Source organism: Mustela nivalis, assembly GCF_964662115.1.
Source record: "Mustela nivalis genome assembly, chromosome: 2".
NCBI lineage: Eukaryota > Metazoa > Chordata > Mammalia > Carnivora > Mustelidae > Mustela > Mustela nivalis.
This window is the reverse complement of record NC_139021.1, coordinates 38,897,457-38,920,566: the sequence shown is the minus strand read 5'-3', so window position 1 is coordinate 38,920,566 and position 23,110 is coordinate 38,897,457. Positions and strand designations below refer to the sequence as shown.

General features: G+C 42.0%; 1 protein-coding gene and 1 long non-coding RNA gene across 4 annotated transcripts in view; one reads left to right on the top strand and one right to left on the bottom strand.

The window, feature by feature from the left end:
• Positions 1-4,420, top strand: part of SDC2 (syndecan 2) — a 102,385-nt gene extending 97,965 nt beyond the window's left edge. Inside the window, exons 4-5 of the mRNA XM_082722858.1 lie at positions 2,086-2,221; positions 3,137-4,420. Of these exons, the coding sequence (XP_082578984.1) occupies positions 2,086-2,221; positions 3,137-3,300 (300 nt within the window). The 3' untranslated portion in view covers positions 3,301-4,420. The remainder of the gene's footprint in view (positions 1-2,085; positions 2,222-3,136) is intronic.
• The window catches only part of LOC309860590, a 41,406-nt gene continuing 19,429 nt past the window's right edge, over positions 1,134-23,110 (bottom strand). For all 3 annotated transcript variants that reach the window (XR_014309466.1, XR_014309467.1, XR_014309468.1), the window contains exons 2-4: positions 7,498-7,601; positions 6,136-6,265; positions 1,134-1,784 (exon numbers count right to left, since the gene is read on the bottom strand). This is a non-coding gene — a long non-coding RNA (uncharacterized lncRNA). The remainder of the gene's footprint in view (positions 1,785-6,135; positions 6,266-7,497; positions 7,602-23,110) is intronic.

Genomic DNA, 23,110 nt, shown 5'->3' with positions numbered 1-23,110 from the left:
AGCTCTGTGGAGACTGCCTGTCCCCATACCCACAGACACCCAAAATGCAGAAGCAAAGTCAGAGGGAATTGTGTCAAGTCTCACAAATGATTATAGAGACTCAGAAAATCTGAGGGGATTCATGGGATTCATCATAGTAATGGGACACAAAGATGTGGCTAAGTTAAACTCAGTCTCTCATATCACAGTAGCTGCTATATCCATCTTATTCACCACAAGAACTCCTTTACCCTTTTCCCTAGTGATAAGCCTGAGTAGCCACCTGGTTGAGTTTTTGCTTCCCTTTCCTAACTGCTGGGAGCAGTGCTACTGAGCAGTGAAAAGGATATTACATGAGAACCTAGAGAATCCATCCGCTCAGCTCTTGAGCGGTCTGTCCTTCACCGTGCCAGTTAGTAACAAGTTTTCCATGGGAAGAATGAAGAAAATGCAGGCAAAATGCTGCCAGTGAGCTTCTCTTTTCTGCTGTATTTTGGTTCACAAAGACCTGGGAAGACCTTTCATGTTTTCTTGTTTCAGTAATGTAGATCGTAGTGAATGGGTGCATGCTGGGTGCGTGTTGTACAGCGGTGAAATAATTCTCTGCGGCCTGTGCTTTCTATAAGTCATGCCAGGTTGAGGTTTAAGGGTATAGGGTTTCTTGCAGTTTGGGGAAGCATTGACAGACCTTCTTTATCCCACTTGATGATATGAATGCCATCTTCATTGGAAGCCTAGTGCTCTGTTCACTGAGGCAGGGACCCATGACCTAATATACTCCAGAATTCAGACAGAGCCACGTGGCCTGCCTGGTTTAGTTAGTGATCCTTCCTGGGAATACTTTCAGGCACTCCAGGAAGGTGAGGTCTTTTTATGTTTTTAACCCTCTAGGCTTGAGTATCACGCTGATATTTTGGATGAACCCTGGCCTCCAGAAAGCAATCACTTGGCCACAGCATAGAGTCCTAATGAAAATGGACTTAGGTGTTTATAGAAAGACTAGTAGAGCTGATAAGGGTTATTGTCTACACTAATTATTGCCAAGAGAGTTGACAGTGTTTCCCTCAATAGTGTTGGTCAACAAGAACTTCAGCCTGACAGTTAAAGGTTGCTATAAGAACATGGGTGTGATATAATAAACACCTGAACTAGGCTGTGAAAATGGGAATCCAAGGAAGGCACTTTATTTGAGAGACTGGTGGAAGGCAAGTTGATAGGACTGTGACATGGCAAAACATACGATTTGAAATGTGCTCAAATAACTTTGGGGGTCCAAAAGAATAGCTGGTATGATTAATGGAAATAGAAAAGAAGGTTGATATTATTCAGTGATACAGCCAAGGGTTAGTGTCCTGCACACTGCTGGGTGTTTGGGGTTAATGCTGACTGGAGATGAGCTTCTGAGAGTTGCCATCTTGGATTTGTGCTTTAGAATTGTGGAAAACCCAAGAACCTCACAGTGCCCTTCGTTAAATGGAGGTAGGCACCAAGGTGCAGGAAAGTGGTATGACTTGGTCAGGGTCACATGGGAGCTGCTTCTAGAGCCCAGACCCCTGAAGTTCTGGTTCACTGAACTGAACTTACACTGAAGTTGTAAAAGTGAGTAGGTAGAGGGGAGCATTGCTGAGTAAGTCTGGAGGGCTACTGCACAGAGTTGGTAGCAGGAAGAGTCCTTGGAGAACACCTGGAGGGAGGGCCTGAAAGGAAGCTGTCGTCATCACAGTGCCCGGTGTAGCAAAGAGATGAAGGAATAAGGAGAATTGGGACCATGTTCTTGGGTTGGCACAGCCAGAGAGAGCTGGAACCTGAAGTCAGAGGAGTGGTAAGAAAAGAGATCTTACGAAATGTCAACTAAAACAACCTAAACTTGTCATTTGGATTCTCTTGAACTCGCTAAGCGGCCATCTTGCCTCTACCTGTGATGGTGTTTTGCAGAACCATGGAGAGCATGGCTCTACCCCAGGACTCACCCGTTGGTATAAACATCATAATTATTTCCCAAATTCATTGTTGGGAAAAAAAAAAAGTAAACCCTGGAAATGTACTTCTGTTTTCTCTTCTTTCTAGCACATTAAAAATGATCTTTATACTCTTTTCCCTTATCAGTCACCTGAAGAAATTGATAAGGAAAAAGTTCCTCTCTCTGACTCAGAAAGGAAAATGGACCCCGCTGAAGAGGATACAAATGTGTATACTGAGAAGCACTCAGACAATCTGTTTAAACGAACAGAAGTCCTGGCAGGTGAGTAGCCCAGTGGGGACCTGGTGGGAGGGTCCTTAAATAGGCCTATTTGGCTAAGTGATATTCCGAGGTGTAAGCCAGGCTTATTAAATGTCACCTTCCTGTGGAGAGCAGTCTGAGGGCCTGTCTCATTCTAGAGTGAGAGACAAGAGTTAGGCAAATGTTCTTTTTTTTTTTTTTCCCTCTGCTTCCTCATCCTACCACTTGGTGTAAGAAGAGGAAAGTTTGGACCTGAATTGGTCCAGAACAACTGGGTATGGAGGAGATGGTAGGGTGTGAAGCTCAGTCCGTCCAGTTCCAAGTTCTCCTGATACCAAAATAAACTTGAGAAGGAAAAGTCCTTTATAGGGGGAGGAGGGCAGTTGAGGCCAGTAAGACCCAAGGCATTAAGGATGCTGTCTCTAACTGTAACTTAGCTGATGAAAGTAGTCTCCATTTGATTTTAAAGGGGAAGATTTATGCGATTTAAGAGCACTGAGTCCTTGAAAGGACAGTACCAAAGCCAAGACGAGAAAGGACATTTGCTTGCTTTTTTTCACATTTACCCTTACAAAACATAAGTCATTTATATCCTGTTTTGTGCCTTCACTGAAAAAGCAACTAGAAGATTAGATATGAAGTGTGAGAAAACTGAAGAATTTTAAAGTATGGAATTAGTTGAGGCCCCAGTCAGATTTTTCTTATTGAGGCTTTTGGCTGATATGATTAATTCTAATCAAAGAAAGTATCGTCCCTTCTTGGGAATGTCAGATTTGGGTAATTCACCTGGTTGCCTCATCAAATCCACTTTTTCAGCATTTGGGGGTTTTTTGAGTAGAGCCTTTTAAAAAGTATAAATAGATTGGGCTTGACAAAGTTAATTTCTGCAACCCTTGAATCTCTCCTGAAAGTAATCTTCCTTTCGGCATGTTTCAGCGGTCATTGCTGGCGGAGTTATCGGCTTTCTCTTTGCGATTTTCCTTATCCTGCTGTTGGTGTATCGCATGAGAAAGAAGGATGAAGGAAGTTATGACCTTGGAGAACGCAAACCATCCAGTGCTGCTTATCAGAAGGCACCGACTAAGGAGTTTTACGCCTGAAACTCCCACTTAGTGTCTCTATTTATGAGATCACTGAACTTTTAAAAATAAAGCTTTTGCATAGAATAATGAAGATCTTTGTTTTTTGTTTTTTGTTTTTTGTTTTTTCCATTAAGGGGCCATTCTGGCACTTTAATGATAAAATCCCATTGTATTTAAAACTTTTCATGTATTTCTTTAGAAAGACATAAAATTAAAACTTAACATCTGCAGTGTTCTGTGAATAGCAGTGGCAAAATATTATGTTATGAAAACGCTCTGTGTTCATGGAATCGGTTTAAACTTTTATGGGCAGATACAAAATGATTGTTTTTATCCTCTGGTTCGAAGATGAAAGCTGTTTAATTTGTGTCCGCATGTCTCTGATGGACCTTACCAAGTTGGTCTTAACTTTGTTAATTTATCTGTTGTACCCCTCTCTCCTCTGCTCTTCCCCTCTTGTCCCCTTGAAAACAAAACAAAACTCTATGCCTTTTGTAGCTGTTACGGTGCAATTTGTCTTTGGATAATTCAGATAATGGTAATTTAGTGTATATGTGATTTTCCAAATATGTAAACTTTAACTTCCACTTTGTATAAATTTTTAAGTGTCAGACTATCCATTTTACACTTGCTTTGTTTTTCATTACCTGTAGCTTCAGGCAGATTTGCAACAGCAAATTAATGTATAAAATCGGACGATTACCACAAAACTGTTCAGTCATAGCTATGTAATCACATCTTCTTTTGGGAGGATTTGATGTGAGTTAACTGACAAGCCTCAGCAAACCCAAAGATGCTAACAGTATTTTGAGAAGTTGCTGCAGATTCCTTTGGCCACTGTATTTGTTAATTTCTTGCAATTTGAAGGTACGAGTAGGGGTTTAAGGAGAAATCAGTTTTTGTTCTTAAAAATGCATTTAAGTTGTATACGTCTTTTTAAGCCTTTGAAGTGCCTATGATTCTATGTAACTTGTTGCAGACTGGTGTTAATGAGTATATATAACAGTTTAAAAAAAAGTCGGTATTTTATAAGCACAGACAATTCTAATGGTAACTTTTGTAGTCTTATGAATAGACATCAGTTGTCATTTGGGAACATAAAAACTACTGAATAAATCATGTGGCCTAATATTGAAAATGTCACTGTTATAAATTTTGTACATTTTCGATCCAATGTACATCTCCCCTTTGCAAATGACCATCTGCTCTCGAGGATGATGGGGGTTTGATTTCTGAGCGTTCCGTAGTGTCTGTAAATCAAAACCAAAGAGCTCATCGATGAGGCTGTTTACCAGACTCCCTTCTGAACTGGCCAGAGAAAATCTGAATGTAGCCTCCTGCTTGTGTTTGGGTGTCGACATTGGAAGACTGCCAGGGAGGGAATTGTGAAGTTGGCAAGCTTTGTAGGCTAGCTGATGGCAACATTGAGAGGGTTGCGTGCTTTTGCAAATAACTCTTGGGATAAATTCTAAAGAACTGAAAGGGACTTTCCTGATGTCAGTATCTAAGATTTTGTCCTGTAGACAGATGAAGACTGAGGTACCTTGGAAACTGTGCTCCAGATCTCTCCTGAAGCTTCACTAAAGAACCAGTACATGGAAATGCCATAGTTTACCCCGTAGGGAAGGAAAGCAGGGCAGGGTGGCTCTGTGCATTAAAAGGAGGGCCTCCCTGCTGAGGACTGAAATTGCTGGAAAGCGGGGGTGCCTGAGGAGGAGATGGAAGTCTGAGGGTACCCTGCCTGGGTATTTCCTTCTAACAACATTTCCTTTTCTGTTTTCACCATAAATTTTGTTTTACTGTGTGAGCCGCCAAAGTAGGAAGAAGACTGCAAAAACAGCAACCCTTTCGATCCATAATGTACTTTTAATAAAGTATGAATACTTCATTTAGAGAACGTTCCCTGGAATTGCCACATAACTCATTAAAAAAAAAAAAAATTTAAGCAGCACTCGGAACAGTGTTTACTTAAATTCTTAATGGCCTTAATTCTCAAATTCCTGTCCCATCACTTACAGAGTCAATCCACTTTGGGGTGGTTAAAAGAAAGTTCTAGCACCTTCTAAAGTTGCACAATATCCCTCGATTACAGAGGTAAAGAATGTAGTGGGTATACCTCTAACTGTGCAAAGCATAGTGAAATTCAGTTCATAGAATAACAACTGCTTGCAATAGAATGCCAAGAAAAGAAAGTTTCTGGCAAATATTTTGTCACTGCTGTAAAGCAAAATATTTGTTAAAGTGCCAAAATAAAGTCTGTCATGCTGAAAGTTAAAAAAAAAAAAATCATTGTATAGACTGACATCCAGTTTTCTTCAACTGTATGTTTTCTGCTGAGTTTTTTTTTTTTTCTTTTTAGTTTTTAAGATGCAGTAAATCTTGCTATATGAAGTGTTAGTAACGATTACCGAGTTCAGGAAAATTTTGGCAAAATATAAACATTAAAGCCAACATGAAAATTTCCTGTTTCCTTAGCCACATGTAAATGATTTCCTTTGTGCGAATATGGCTTTGTGTTTGGAAGACGTGCAGTATTCCAGCTGCCCTGTTCTCAGTGGATGGGAAGGTGGGATGAGCTCATGGTGTGTTTTTAAGTTTCAGTTACAGGTGCCTCGTACCTGAACTTCAGGATTGGGACCTGGTTAATAAAACTGAACTTATGTTGGACAAGACAGCATAATTGCCATCTTATTCACATTCAAAGTTGATAGTTTTGGATTGGATGTTTAGTGAAACGGTATTTTGGTAATCTTTCTGCAAAGGAGGTAAAAGCCTCTTGCTTTTTGAGGGTATAATGTGTTTGTACAGGGTCTAGAAGACTAAGCTTAATAATAATAAGTAGAACATAGTTACCTTACTCTGGTTTCCCAAAGGAACTTGAATGTCCCGCAAAGGGTGCTGGGTCCTATAAAAACAGGGGCAATAACAGTTTTCATGATTTTCATGGAGCTTGCTTCTTTAGTGTTTTAGACATTTTGAAGACCTATGGAAAATTTTAAATGAGCAAAAATAGAAAACCTAAAAATATTGCAGGGTGAATTTTACGATCACAATCATCTTTACAACTTTATTATAATTATGTAATGGATGGTAGGAAAAAAATTTAATGTTTGGTTTTAAAAGGCAATGACTTAAAGCAACATAACCTCTAACTTGAATTTCTGAAGTTCTAAACCTCTGGCAGACATCAGTGAGACCCGAAGAAGTTTTCAATTAAAATTAACCAAGCCAGATGATAAATGTAGTCTGAATTGAGTAACCACAAAGGTGTTTTCAGTGCTGATATTTTATTACAAGACTGAAAGTTGAGATTTGGCTGTTTTGGGGAAATCTGCTTTAGCTGGCATGGGAAACTTTTTTTAAAAAAAGATTTTACCTTTTATAAAAGATTTATTAGAGTAAGTAAGAGAGAGCACAAACCAGGAGGAGAGGCAGATGGAGAAGCAGACTCCCCACCCACTGAGTGGAGAGCCTGGAGGCAGGAACTCAATCCCAGGACCTTGTAGGTCATGACCTGAGCCAAAGGCAGACGCTTACCTGACTGAGCCGGGGCACCCTGGCATTGGGAAGCTTTAAAAAGAATGAAAAACCCTGCCATTTAGTGGTAAGAATATCTCCTGATTTGGGGCAACTTCACTCTTAACACTTACTGTTCTAAGATTTCATTCCTTTTTGTTTATCTGTTGTATATGATTTCTGGCAAGGCATTTTCTGACTAAGGACTCATGGTGGCTTCGGAAGCAACTTGGTTTTCTGTGAGTTAGGTGGAAGGGTATATGTGACCCAAGCAATAATTCTAACCCACAAATGGAGTGAAGCTGTAGGCTTTGATCTTTCCGGTGTATGAGCACAAGTCATTCATTCTTGTTGCCTTGGCAAAGTAGCATTCAAGCAACAAATGGTTGTATGTGCAAGGCGTAGGAGGTTTAATCAGCAGATACTTGACTACTGAATATGTTCTGGGTACTCTTCTGGAGGCCGGGGGTATAGTGATGAGATAGAGCTCCTGCTCTCACGAGGTTTGGAGAGGGGTGCATAGAGGAAACAAAACTAGCAAGGAGGACTTGCTAGTTGGTAGTAATTTCCATGATGGACATCATGCAGGCTGATGTAAGGGACTGAAGGACTCGATGGGCCCAGCTAGGCTAGGTGTGCTGCGGTAATGACCTCAAAATCTCAGCAACTTGCAATAGTGAGGATTTACTTGGATCTTACTCATGCCATGTGTCCAGCGGTTGGCAGAGTTCTGCTGTGGATGGATATCCTCAGCCTCAGTGTCCGGTCATTGGAGTACCTGTTACCTGGAATGCTGCCGGTCACTGTGGGATAAAGAAAAGCATGGTAACCAAACAGTGGCCCTTAAGCCTTCTACCCAGTAGTGACCCCTGTTACTTCCCACCCACACCTCATTTGCCAGAGCAAGTCCTGTGACCACACCTAATTTCCAGTGTGCAGAGAGGTACGATTCTACTTGTGCCTGTAGGGAGAGAGATGGTGTATTTGTGAACGGCTAGAATTACTACAGCCTGGTCAGGAAAGGTCTCTCAGAGGGTAAGGCCTGAATGATGTAGAGCCAGTGTGCTAAAATCAAGATAAGTATTCCAGGCTGTGGGAAGCCCTAAACAGGGACGGAGCTTGGGCCACTTTGAAGAACTGTGACAAGGCCAGTGTTGGACCTTGGTAGTAGACCATGGTAGAAAAGGTGGGATAAGAATAGCTGAGAAGCGTTAATTTAATTGCCTCCTTACTGGTCTTCTGTCTTCTACTTTTGTTCATTTACAATTTATTCCCACAGTGAAGTGAGGCTGATCTCTTTACGATATCCATTATTTCATATTCTCTTCAATGGCTCCTATCGCACTTTGAATGAAGTCCTGACTCCGTACACCCGCCCTCAAGATCTTCAGGATCTGATCCCTGGACAAGACATTATAAGGAGACACAGTAGTGGGGATAGTGTGGCCACTTAAGGGATCATTATTGTTACCTAGAGGAGAAACTATGGTGGCTTGGCCTAAAGGTGGTAATGGTGGAAACAGAGAAGACGGGAGAGGAATTGTTTGGGGAGGTGGAATCCACAGGGCTTGCTGAAAGGTTAGAAGGAGTGGGGAATACGGAAAGAAAGGAATCAAAGACGACATATTTTTGGCTAAGCTGAGTGAGTCCCATTCTTAGAGGGGGACTATCAAGGCATTGGCTGGTAAGAGTTCCTTTTGAGACACTCAAGTGCAGATGAACAACTGAATGTAAGAATCACAGAAGAGGTCTGAGCCGGAGATAGTAACTTAGGAATAGTGTCCCATCACTTGACTGTTGGCACTCTTCTTTCCTTCTTTGCTCTGCTCTGCTCTGTAAGGCAGTTGGAGGGCAGGGAAAAGGATGCCTCATGCAAACGATGGAAGAGTTTGGAAAGTTTGGCCGGTGGAAGATTATTGGCAGAAGACTAGAGGTCAGGTGGAAGAGAAAAGCCCGAGTACTTGCCCCTCTTCTCCCAACTTTGGGCAGCATCTCCAGCATTCATGTATCTGCCCAATGGCTTGAATTCCCACTGAACCATCAAGTTCCCAGTTCCCACCGTTCCTTAACTCTCATGAGCCCCACTTCCCCCCCCCCCCCCCCGTCTCCCCAGCCTTAGGGAGGGTAGTGGCTTTGTGCCATTGTTGTTCTCTGGGTTATCTAGCCTTCCCCAGTTTGCCCTTGCAGCTTTTCCGGCATCTTCATACCTAATTCCCTGGACTGAATTGCCTCTATTACATTATCCAGCCTGGCTCTAGTTTCCTTCCTGGACTCTGACGACACAGGAGTGAACACAAGGTAGATAGTATTAAAAGTCATGGGTCCAGATGAGATCAGCTGGAGAGGTAAGTAGGTAAAAAGGGAGGATGGCCCCCAGGTCTGCCTTCTAGCACAGTCTTTCTAGAGGAACTACTACCAGTTTCACTTTTCAGTATTGGTCACAGAATTGGGTTTTCATTTTCTCAGATACCTAGCTAGCAAGGAATACCATCTTTCATTACAAGGGGGGGAAAATCCCCATAATGCACCATAACTCATTTTTTATCACATGAATAAGCATATTAAAGCATCTACTTCTACCAGGTCCTTAATAACAACACAGTAGAAACTGTTTTTAAACTGAAAAAAGTAATTGGGCAGAGGAGTAAGTATTATTAGCATATTTGGGAAATCTGGGGTGCCTGGGTGGCTCAGTGGATTGGGCCACTGCCTTCGGCTCAGGTCATGATCTGAGTGTCCTGGGGTCAAGCCCCGCATCGGGCTCTTTGCTCAGCGGGCAGCCTGCTTCTCTCTCTCTCTCTCTCTCTGTGTCTCTGCCTACTTGTGATCTCTCTCTGTGTCAAATAAATAAATAAAATCTTTAAAAAAAAAAAAGAATATTTGGGAAATCTCTCTATTAGCTGTGTTTGCAGTAGGAAAATGTCAGCAAACCAAATGATAATCCTCCTGCTTGTAGCCTTGTCCTGGGGTCATTGAAAGCAGGATTTTTGCCTCCTTAATTACTTTCTGCTTAGGTAAATGCCAGAGTAAGCCTGCATTTCCTCCGTCTAGACCAATTGCAAGGAAAAGCAGGAAAGAGGATATAAAATGTTGATGGACTTGGCTCCATGGCTGACCCAGTATTTGGGGATCATGAAATCCCCTCCTCTGAAATTATGTATCTCAGTCACGTCCTTTTCTAGTATCTGTTACTTTTTTCCGCATGTACAATAAAAACATCCCATGCACTGGCTTGTGGGAATTGAGTGAGTGATGCACTTTGCACGTTATCTGGCATCCGGTAGAACCTCCATACAGATTATTTATACACTCTTCCACCAAGTGATTCCTGGGAACTCACTATGTACCAGGCACATTCACGGTTTTCGGAATACAGGAACCAACAGAACAAAGTCCCAACTCTCAAGGAACTTAAGTTCTAATGGGAAGAGACAGACAATTAATAGGTAATATGTTAACAAAAAGACGTGAGCAGAGGGTTGAAGGTGGTGAGGGAACTGAGCCATGGTGGGTGGGGAAGGAGAGCTGAGGTGCTGGGGAGAATTCCTGGCAGAAGGAACAAGCGCCAAGGCCTTGTGTGGCAGAGGGAGTAAATGAGCTAGAAAGCAGAGTGGTGGTGGGTGGTCAGTGAAAGATCCATGGGCCAGATGGTGGGTGCGTGACCTTGCAGCCGTTGTGATGACCTTAGCTTTACAGGATTTTGAACTAAGGGTGATATTTTCTAGCCTATGCTTACAATTCCTTCTCAAACCTTAGTAGGCATCAGAATCACCAGGAGCTCTTGTTAAACACAGATTTCTGGCGGTGCCTGGTTGGCTTAGTCAGCTGAGTGGCCGACTCTCGATCTGGGCTTAGGTCATGATCTCCGGGTCCTGGGATCAAGCCCCGAGTTGAGCTCCATGCTCAGAGGGGAGTCTGCATGAGGATTCTCTCTCTCCCTCTTTCCCTGCTCCTCCCTGACTCACGGGCTCTCTTTTTCAAATAAATAAATAAATAAATAAATAAATAAATAAATAAATAAATACGTCTTTTAAAAAAAGAAAGAGAGAGAGCAGATTTCTGGGCTCCACCTCCAGGATTTCTGATTCTGTAGGTGGGTAGAACCCAAGAACTTGCATTTCCACCAACTTTCCCAGGTGTAGCTGCTGCTGTTAGTCCCGGAACCCACTTTGAGAACCACTGCTTCAAAGGGAGTGCCTTGATTATCATGTTGAGGATAGACTGGTTATGGATGGTGGATGTGGGCAAACACACGAGCAGGAGGATTTGTGAGGCGATTGCAGTACTCAAGGAGAGACCATCATCGTGGATGGAAGTGGCTAGAAGTGAAGGGAATCTGGAGAACCAAGATGGCCACAACGTCTGAAAATCCAGGTAAATATATAGTAAATGGTTTACTGACATTTCTACAGTACTACCTGATAACGTAACGTGATTCATGTTTCCAAATGTTATGGCCACCCCGTGCTTTGAAAATGTAGCCAGCAGGAATTGTCAACAACACTCTTCTTCCAGATGGCCCCAAGCTCCAGACTCTTCCTGTAAGATACTGAAAACCACTGTCATTACCCAGTCCCCAGTGAACCTCACTTCCCTTGTTGCCTTGGAGTTTCTAAGTTTAGGGGGTTTTATGAGCTCTTTTGCAGAACTATCTTAAGCGATCAGGGTGTGCTGAGTCATGCCCATCAGGGCTTTGGTCATGTATCTGTCTACCTATTAGGTTAACATCTGTATGCTGAGGGTCTTTTTTGCTGACATCTGGGGGCTGATGTCTTAACTGCCCCTTGCCCGTGATGGTGACAAATGCTTTGTGCGTCACTGCCTTATTTTAGGACATTTTGCAGAAGTCATTTCTACAAAGACTGCAAAGCAATGCTAGTGAGGTCCTGTCTAAGCAGCAAAATGGGATGTTGGTGCTGTTTGATCTTAGCTGTCCTGACTCCATATTTTCTTGTTGGGGACCCTGGCCCTGACTCCCTGACTATCTCACTAACTCCCAAAACTTTCTCTTCACTCCTGTAACCTTCAACATATGCCTTGTTCCAGCCTGCTTCTACCTTCAGTTCTAAGTGTGTCAAGGACCTAGATCAGGTTTGATTCATTTTGCCACTCCCCTGCTGCCCTTAGGATCCAGCCCAGTCCCTGGATGATGGACCCAAGCACACACAGACAGAGCTCTCTGACTAGCTTTTTACTCAATTTCTTTTCGAAATCTAGTAAGACCCCATATGTCAGGGACTTCCAACCAAGCTGAACCGAACCAAACGAAACCAAACCAAACGAAACCAAACCAAACAATGTATATCCTGCCAAAAGCCTAAGTAAGCAGGCATTCACAGACATTTGTTAAAACCCTGGCCTTGAACTTTCACTTGCTTAAAATACAGAAAGTGCTCTAATGGGTTAATGGTTTTCTTGCAGATACATTTTATCATTTTGGAGATAAATATTTAGCATGTATACAGGCCGTTGATTAGTGTTTTCTTTCTTTCTTCTTTCAACATTTCCGTTATTGCTCCCCATAATCACCATGCTGGATCCATGCTGTCCTGAGATCAAAAACTACCCTTTTTATGACCCTCTCTCCCATTTATGTGAAGGAGGCTGGGCTGTAAACATGGTATGAGAAAAATTCTTATATGCCATCTTGATTGCTAACATCTGTTCAAATTTCCATTCATAAATTTAAAATTCAGGCTTCTGCAGCCATCTGTTTTCTTGCACTGATCTGAAAAGAAGAAAAGCCCAAGGCAGATGTGCAGGAGGGAACAGAGAGCTCCTGCCTGGCTTGGCCAACTTTTCTGAGTTTTTGCTTGGCTTCCTTTTTTCTCACTAGCAGAGTAGGCAGAACTTTCCTGGCTACAGGGTGGGACTTTAGTCCCTGTGCAACAGTTTCCTGTCCTCCTGGGAGAAGGGATTAGGAAGTGACCAGAGTCTTTTTTTTTTTTTTTTTTTTTAATTCCGCACCCCTCTTTTTAGTTCATTGAGTCCTGTAGACACTGTCTTCTGGACAATTTGGAAAAAAAGGCTTCATTGCTCATTGTATCATCATCTCCCAGTACCCTCCCTGTCTCTCTTTGTTCTCCTCCTCTCTCTCTCTCTCTCTCACACACACACACACACACATGCTATGAGGGAAGTGCCCATTTTATGAACGATGGAGCAGAAATCTTTGTGAGGACTTGCTTCAAGTTGCCCGGTGATCTTGGCAGACACTAGAGAACTGGAACCCACTGCTTGCCCGGATTGGGGCAGTTTTCTAGCATGCTGGACCTCTGGGCCTCTTGCTGGGAATTTCTCCACGGATGACTTTGGCGTGGTTATTGGATATGATTTGGCAGCTGCAGGGCCCAGATGCCAAGCTAGGCAATGGCCCCCCCCCCCTTTTTTTTTCCTCTTGGCAGTGTTATCCATGTCTAAGAGACTGGGCTGCTTCTAAAGCTGCCTGGCTGGATTCCATCAGCACTCTTGCAGCGACTGTGAAGGGCCTCCGAAAGCTGACGTGACATTTTGTGGGTCTGCTGGGCAGCAGTCCTCTCTCAAATGCGACTGAGCTTGGGATTCACTTTCAGCGTTAGGTAATTATTTTTTCCTCGTTTATCTTGAGAAATAGGTCTTCGGCAAACCACATGCAAAATTGACTTCGCGTTCCAGTGTCCCTCTCTGGAAAGGTCTGCAGCAGGAGCGAGGATCCACCCATTCCAAACCTTAGTGGAGAGTGTACCCAAGTTTGGTGGTTTGTGGGATCATCTTGCTGGGTTGTATGTACACGTTTGCATTCTACTCTGACATTGCTTTTATATATAACTGGTGACAGATGTTCTGACCTCACTGTGTGACCCAGAATGACTCATTTAACCATTCTGGCAATTTCTTGAAATGCCATGGGACTATCCAGTGTCAAGACCTTGCTTCCCTTATGCTTGCTGGTGTGGCTCACTGGGGTGATGCTTGCAACCGGAGGAAGGACTTGGGCTGACACAGGAATACTCAACTTACAAGTTACCCATCATTTTGCTGTCGTCCCCATTAGAGTAGCTCCACCCTCGCCCCTGATTTCACCAGGCCTTCCTACACTGTCACAGAAGCCCCAGGCACCTTGGCCTCCCTGAATCCCTGCCCGATACCCTTCCCCCATCTCCTGGACTCCTCAGGACTCAAGACTGAGAAGCGTCCAGAGACCAGCTTGTAGGCCTTGGTTTACAGCATCGTGTCGGGGTTTAAAAGGATCTGAAGCAGGGATGGCAAATGGCCAGCTTTGGGGCCTCTCTCCCTCCTTTTCCATTCACAGCAGATACCATTAATTGATCCCAGTATGCTCTCCTGCTAAGGCCAAGCCCAGAATTCCTGTCCAGACAGCACTCCCTGTAGCCACAGGTTATTGATCAAAACTGGGTCAGAAGATGCAATCTATTCACCATCCTCTGCCCAGAGGGACACTGATCTTGAAGCCATAGCTGTTCTGAGTCAGCCATGGTGTGCGTTAAGTAAGTTTGGTCTATTTAAATAGGTTGGCTTAGGAACCAAACCTAATTTGTAATATTGTTTGGGTGGAAGATGCATCAGAACTTGAAACAGTAGCTTACACGTGAACTTCTGGAAACCAGTTGATCTAGAAATAGGAGCCCTCTCCTGTACATGGCTGTTTGCTTGTGAGAGCGGCAACATAGGTTGAGACTGAGAGTTTGGACTGCCTAGTTCTAATCCTGTCCCTGCCACTTAATGGCTGTGTGACTTTACAAAAGTTAATTAACCTCTCTGTGGCTTACTTCCTTTACCTATAAAAGGGAGAAGGTGATAGGAGTACCCTCTTCATAGGATTATTATGATGATTAAAAATGTATTATTTATAAAGCACTTAGAATAGTGCCTAGCACACAGAAGATACAATATAAGAGCTCTTTTTTTTTTTTTTTTAAGATTTTATTTATTCATTTGACTGACAGAGATCACAAGCAGGCAGAGAGGCAGGCAGAGAGAGGAGGAAGCAGGCTCTTCGCTAAGTAGAGAGCCTGACTTGGGGCTCGATCCCAGGACCCTAAGGTCATGACCTGAGCCGAAGGCAGAGGATTTAACACACTGAGCCACCCAGGTGTCCCCAATATAAGAGTTCTTAAAATAAATACAGCAGCCCCTTATTCATGGTTTCACTTCTCGTGGTTTCAGTTACTCATGGTCAACCCTGGTCTGGAGGTGGGTGATCCTCCCCTGATGTATCATCGGAAGGTTAACGGTACCCTAACGTGAGGTCACGATGCCCAAGTCACTGGCCTCACTTCATCTCATCACTAGGCACTGTTATCACCTCACATCATCAAAAGAAGGGTAAGTACACCTCAGGAAGATATTTTGAAAGAGACCACATCGACATAATGTTTATTACAGTATACTGTAATTCTTCGATTTTAAAGATTCCTTATTGTTGTTCATTGCTTACTGTGCCTAATTTATAAACTAAACCTTACCACAGGTATGTATAGATAGGAAAAAAAAAAACAATATAAGATTTGGTACCATCTGCAGTTTTGGCATCCGTTGTGGGGGGTGTTGGAAGGTAGATCCCGTAGATAAGGGGGACTGCTGTACCAAGTTCCAGTAGGAACTGGGAGGCTATATCTTTATGAAGCAAAAAACAGAGATGGTCAAAATTTTCTATTTGTAGAAGTGAGGTGTGTTGATATCTATTACTAATCTATTCAACATTTTACAAATATATTAACTCATGTAATACTCCTCAATAATCTTCTGAGGTAGCATATCAGTACCCATTTTACAGGTGAGATAACTGAGGAATTAAAATTATATGGCATTGGGACGCCTGGGTGGCTCAGTTGGTTAAGCAGCTGCCTTCGGCTCAGGTCATGATCCCAGCGTCCTGGGATCGAGTCCCACATCGGGCTCCTTGCTCCGCAGGGAGCCTGCTTCTCCCTCTGACTCTGCCTTCCACTCTGTCTGCCTGTGCTCGCTCTCTCTCTCTCTGACAAATAAATAAAAAATCTTTAAAAAAAAATAAATAAAATTATATGGCATTAAAATGAGGCATTAATTATATGGCATTAAAATGGATGGATATAGCCATGCACACCCATCTGGCTCCTCTCAGATACCTAGAGCAGAGTTAGGGACCCTAGGCTCCTACTTCAAGGACTTTGCCCAAATGTTTTCTGTAACATTAACATGTCCCAGCTGATATATGAGTTATTCAAGGTTGTGAACACCAACTCCATTGACTCTTTCTCCAATTCTTCTATTTAAATTTTACTTTAAAAAATTATCTTGGGGCACCTGCATGTTTTAGATGGTTAAACATCTGCCTTCGGCTCAGGTCATGATCTCTAGGTCCTGGGATCAAGCCCCACATCGGGCTCCCTGCTCAGTGGGGAGTCTACTTCTCCTCCTTCTGCCTTTTTCCCTGCTTGTGGGCTCTCTCTATCTTTCTCTCTCTCAAATGAATAAATAAAATCTTAAAAAAAAGAAAAAAGGATCTTTCACTACTACAGAATCAGGGCATGTACATTATCATACATTATGAAATAAAGACCAGGGAAAATCACAAAATAAAAAAATAACCCTACCCTCCCATGAGTACTAGTGCTAAGTACTTATCCTTCCAGAACTTTATTTGTATTTCTTTATTTATTTGTATTTCTATTTTTTTCACTAAAATGAGATCACGTGATACATACTACTGTTCTATTTTATTGTCTGCTTCCCCCCCTTTTCTGATTGATGATCTCTACTTTTCCATTTCAACACATTTCATCTTATCTAATAAACCATATTTACATTGCCCGACTGTCTCCAAAATGTGCTTTATCACTGTTTATCCAAACTTGAATCTCATCCAGGACCATGTTTGCATCTGCCTCTTATGTCCCATAAGCTTCTTTTAATCTATCCCTTTTTTCATGACACAAATTTGTTAAAGAGACTGAGCCAGTTGTCTTGCATTCTTGAACTTTATTTGTTGTTGTTTTTTTTTAATTTGGAAAAGATCCCAAATTTGCAGAAAATTTGCAGTACAAATAATATGATTTTCTTTTCCAAAGTAGGTGAGAGTAAGCTGCTGACATGATTGATACCCTATCCCATCTGCTATTGATATTTGCTATTTACTCATACCAGTATGGACTCCTAGATCCTATTTAACCAGCTACGATCTTTATCTCTGTGCTTATATTATTCCCTGTTTGGCTAGTGGGAGTCCCTTTAAGCTGGCTTCAGTATCCTTTGGATGTGACACGTCTCTACATTCTTTGATCGCTTTTGTAGTTTTTGGTACCAAAAGTTTATCAGCCTTATCTGGCAGCCATTGATCTAAGAATCCCTTATGTCTGTTCACAGAGAATAGTGTTTAGAAACCAAAATCTATGCACTCAGTATGCTTATTGCTGTTGGGGTGTCACTGCCCCCAGATCCTCTCCATGTACAGAGCTGGGGAATGTGCAGATGCGTGGGTGTACACTTTTACATTAACAAACAAACAAACAAACAAAAAAAAACCCCTAACTATCTACCTATCTGTCTACAGTATATGTTTATCTATCATCCTGAAACCCTTGTGTTCACATCATCGTCCCTAATTTTAATCCAATGCCACAGAGTTCTAGTTTTCTCCTTTCCATATTTGTAATTTCCTTCTCCAACGAGACACCTAGCTCTTACTGCTTGTATTACATGTATTTACTGAATCAATCCACCCCTACATAACCAGCCTCCTTCCTTCTAGCTTCCTTACACTGCTTGGGCTCCAAAACCTCACACTGGACTGACCTACCACATGGATGCCCCATTCACTCAATTGAAGCCCTGCCACCTCACACCACCCCACCCTGTGCTGTGGGCATCCTCCTCACCCCATTGGTTCCCAAACAGACCATGCCAGTGCCCTCCTGCCCGCCCCCATGCCTTTGTTATCCTCCTAGTCCTCTCACACCACTCTGAGCCACCCTGCCATATGGATGCCTTCCTCACTCTGCTCAGACTTCATTGTTTATACTGGGTTAAATCCCTGTGGGGAAGGGAGACCCTCCTCACCTTGCTTTGGCTACCGACATGTCACCCACCCACATGGAGACACACCCTACCCTGCTCAGTGTCAACTCTTCACACCAGGCAGCCCATCTACAAAAATGTTCTCACTCTTCTTGGTCAGGCTGCCCTTTGTGAGGCTTAGCCCTGGTGTGGACACCTTACCGCTTCCACTCAGGCTCTAGCATGCTGCTCTGGGCCACCACAGCTTATTATTTCCCTAACCCCCAACATACACACTTTGTTTGCTCAGCTCCACCTAATAGCTTTTGCACAAATTATTCAACAAGAAGAGAGGAAGGGAAAGAAGCAGAGGAAGAGGGATCATCCTTGACTCTTTACTACTTTACTTCACTAGCTTCCTCCCTTACTGGTAACTGAGACCCCAGACCTTAGATGCTAGATAAATCCTAAGTCTTTAGTGGTAATTCCACAGATACCATGGGTTTCTTTTCTGTGGGTATTTTGTCAAGAGAAAGAGCCAGAAAGAGATTCCTATTATTCTTTCCCAAAGGATTTGATGAGGAGAGATGCCAGTTTACTATTAACTAGTAGGGGAATGTCATGGTTTGCAAGAGATACTACAACAAAGTGCACAGACTGACTATCCTAAACAACAATTTATTTTCTCACAGCTCTAGCGGCTAAGAGTTCAAGATCAAGGTGTCCCCAGGTCTGGTTTCATTTGAGACCTCCTTCTTTGGCTTATAGGAGGCTGTCTTCTCTCTGTGTCTTCATATCTTCTTCTCTCTGTTTATCTGTGTCCTACTTTCTTCTTCCAATAAGAACACTAGTCATACTGGATTGGGGCCCACCCTAATGACCTCATTTTAACTTAATTACCTCTTTAAATATTTTTATCTCCAAATATAGTCACATTCTGCGGCAATGGGGGTTAAGACTTCAACATATGAATTTTTGAGGGGACACAATTTAGCCCATTACAGGGACATATTCCCATAAGGCTAAATCTTACATTCTTTGTGTGGTCAGAGTGTTTTATGCAATGTAGACTTTTAGGGCTTCCTTATTTGAAGGATTAACTTCTTGACAAAAGCTTATTCTTATCATTTCCCATCAAAATTCCCTATTACCAAATATGAGGAAAATGTATGAATATTTTAGTGGGGGTGGAGAGGAGGTTTTGGTCTTTGGGTTTCCTGAATAGCAAATTAAAGCCAAAGGCACCAATATCAAAAGAAAGTGAACATGTACTAAGGGGACCTGGAAGGTTCGCTGCAGGACCTACTGAAGGAAACAAAATGATTCAGAGGCTCTTGCTCTGGGAGAGATGTCTGGCTCAGGGGTCCTGGGTTAAATGCAGAGGTTGGAAACACTGGCCTATGGGATAAAAAGTGTGCAGTCCAGGATTCTGGGAGGAACTACATTCAAGATGAGACTGAAATGGAAGATCAGCCTCCACTGTACCATGGAGCACAGGTACCACGTAGTATTGATCCAAAGAGATTGAGGTATCAGACACAGGATAGGAGAAGACATAAGGAACCAGAATAAGAGGGTTTCGAGTAGAAAGTACAAAATGGAACATGGAGCAATTTTCTGAAGTACTGGGACATAACTGTAGGAGCTGTTTGTAGGTCCTCAGCAGTCCAGTCATCCTAGAACTATAGGAAGTGTTAGGATAACTGAACCAAGTCAGGTACTTTGTAAATTAGAACTTTCTTGGAAGCAAATGACAGACATTCTAACTCAAATAAGCTTAAATAAAATATCGGAATGTATTGGTGCTTGTAGCTGAAAGGGGCAAGCTAGCCTCAGGCACAACTGGATCTTGGGGCTCAAATTTATCACTATCCTCCTGGTGTGTGCTCAACTCTTCCACCCTCTTTGATTTAGCTACATTTCTTTTTTTTTTTTTTTTTTTTTTTTTAACCACATATGACCTTTTTAGGGCTAGGAGAAATGTTTTTGAATAGGACAACTTGCTTTTTTTTTTTTTTTAACTCTATCAATATAACTCATTATTTAATTTTTTTCAAGCTCCTGCCCAATCTTTCTTTTTATTAAGTTCAGTTAGCCAGCATATTGTACATCACAAGTTTTTGATGTAGTGTTCAAATGATTCATTAGTTGCATGTAACACCCAGTGCTCATTGCAACAGTGCCCTCCTTAATACCCATCACAGTAACCCATCCCCCAAGTTCCCTCCTTTCTTTAACCCTCAGCTTCTTTCCGAGTCCAGAGTCTCTCATGGTTTGTCTCCCTCTCTGATTTCTTCCCATTCAGTTTTCCTTCCCTTCACTTGTGGTCCTTTGCTCAATTCCTTATTTTCTATTTATGAGTGAAACTGTATGATAATTGTCTTTCTCTGCCTGACTTACTTCACTTAGCACAATCCCCTCCAGTTCCATCCATGTCAATGCAAATGGTGGGTATTCATCCTTTCTGATGACTGAGTAATAATCCATTGTATATATGGACCAGATCTTCCTTATCCATTCCTCTGTTGAAGGGCATCTTGGTTCCTTCCACAGTTTGACTATTGTGGACATTGCTGCTATGAACATTGGAGTGTATGTGTCTCTTCTTTTTACTACATCTGTATCTTTGGGGTAAATACCTAGTAGTGCAATCACTAGGTCATAGGGTAGCTCTATTTTTAACACCTTTAGGAACCTCCATACTGTTTTCCAGAGTGGCTGCACCAGCTTCATTCCCATCAACAGTGTAAGAAGGTTCCCCTTTCTCTACAATCTTGCCAACTCTTGTTTCCTGTCTTGTTAATTTTGATCATTCTAACTGGTGTAAGGTGGTATCTCATTGTGGTTTTTTCTCTGATTGCTAGTGATGTTGAACATTTTTTCATGCGTCTGTTAGCCATTTGTATGTCTTTTTTGGAGAAATGTCTGTTCATGTCTTCTGCCCATTTCTTGACTGGATTGTTTTTGGATGTTGATAAATTTTTTGGATGTTGATAAGTTCTTTATAGATCTTGAATACTAGCCCTTTATCCAAAATGTCATTTGCAAATATCTTCTCCCATTGGCTGATTGCCTCTCAGTTTTGTTGACTATTTCCTTTGCTATGCAAAATCTTTTTATCTTGATGAGGTCCCAAAGTTTGTTTTTGTTTTTATTTCCCTTTGCTTTGGAGACAAAAATTGAGAGAAGTTGCTGTTGCAAAGGTCGAAGAGGTTGTTGCCAGTGCTCTCCTTTAGGATTTTTGATGAATTCCTGTCTCACATTGAGGTCTTCCATGCATTTTGAGTTTATCTTTGTGTATGGTGTAAGAGAATGGTATAGTTTCATTCTTCTGCATGTGGTTGTCCAGTTTTCCCAGCACCATTTATTGAAGAGGTTGTCTTTTTTCCACTGGATGTTCTTTCCCACTTTGTGAAGACTAATTAACTATAGAGTTGAGGGTCTACTTCTGAGGTCTCTAATCTGTTCCACTGATCTCTGTGTCTGCTTTTGTATGAACAGGGCTACTTCTACTTTTCTTCGTCTCTCCAGAAGAATCTCCCCTTTCTCTTCCATTGTCTCTACTAAATTTTAAGGATGACTCTAGAACACTTTGAGTCATATATTCATTCATAAATCAATCACATGGACAGGAAGATGGCATACTCTGAGTGGTAATTTTGGTTCTGGGAGGGGCTTGGCACAACTGTATCAGAATCATGTGGAAAAGATCCCTAGAAGGGCAGCAAAGTGCTATCACCAGAAAAAGGGAGAATGGATGCAAAACCACACATCCATTACAGACACTATACCAAAACCAGGGAATGGGCGCATTTTACATGCCCCAGACAGCTGCTATCCTGATATATTCTGAGTGCTAGATGATCCCTAATACTAGAAGGCAGGTCTGAGGACTCTTTTTTTTTTTTTTTTTTTTTTTTTTAAAGTAGGCTGCCTGCTCAAGGCAGAGCCCAAAGTAGGGCTTGAACTCAAGATCTTGAATTGAGATCATGACCGGAGCGGAGATCAAGAGTTGGATACCTAACCAACTGAGCCACACAGGGACCCCTGTGCTCAGGATTCTATAAGACATCCTAGAATTTCTTGCTGTGGCACTGGCCTTCTTCTGAGTCAAACCCTGTTAAACCAGTGTCCTGTTAAACCAATGTCCACTCTGGCCCACTTTTGCCTGCCATTTTAGTGTTCCCCTGAGAGATCAGTAAGCAATTAGCTCGGCCATAGCACATGTAGTAGGGAAAGTACATCCAAGGTCAGTCAAACAAAGAAATGAATCTTCAGGTCTCTGGTGAGATGTTTCCTACTATAGAGGCTTAGGGACTGTTTCTGCTTGTAGTAGAAAATGTTATAATCTATTCCAAAATATGGAGGAAATGTTGGTTTCTCAGTGCATTTCCTCCCTTTCTTCTGTCCTTCCTTCCATCCTTTTATCCATCTCTCTATCTCCTATCATCTATGATGATACAGTATCCATTATGTGTCAGACACCATTCTAATGTGCTTTTTGTAAATATCAGCTCCTTTGTTCCACATAATCGTCACATCCTAATGGTATACTTTGTGTCCCAGTTGAGGAGAAGTTTTCTTCATCAGGCTTATGAAAGTCCATAAGTTGATTCCAAAGACTTGGAAAGTCAAAGTAATCAAAAATTAAAACTAGCAAAGACAAACTTAACTCAGTACAACTCAAGATCACTCTCATCCATCACAAAAAAGAATAAAATGTTAAATAAGTATTCTTTGACATATTTAGTGTCTGGGCCTTTTAAAATTACACCTTAAGTGTCTGGATTACCTTATTGTGATGTAAGTAAATGGAATTCAATCAAAATCATTAAGGGTCTTCTGTGTACTAGATACTATACTAAAAAATATATACTTACTTATTTGTCCTTAGTGAATGAGACACAGTTCCTGCTCTCATGAAACTTACTGTCTAGAGAATAATAGTCAAATGTGGCCAAGGTTGATAATTATCTCCCTATTTATTCCATCCTTCTTCTTATTAGTAATAGAATCCCCAACAGGTGTGGGTAGAATTAGTGTATGCAACTCCCAGGTGACATTGTTTAAAGAATCTCCTTTTTTACTTCTTTTGTTCCCCTTCCTATAGTTTGGAATGTGCAGATATGGTGCTTCGACCACAGGATAAGCACCATACTCTGGTAGCCTATCTCAACTGGGTTCCTATAAGGGAATTAAGCCTTACAGAAAATAACTTAAGTAACTCTTATCCTCTTATCTCCACTATTCCAAGGATAGTACAAAGCTATACTGTTCTAGATACATAGGAAAGAAGTTTTAACACAATGGATGCTTTAAAGGATTAAAACTTAATTCT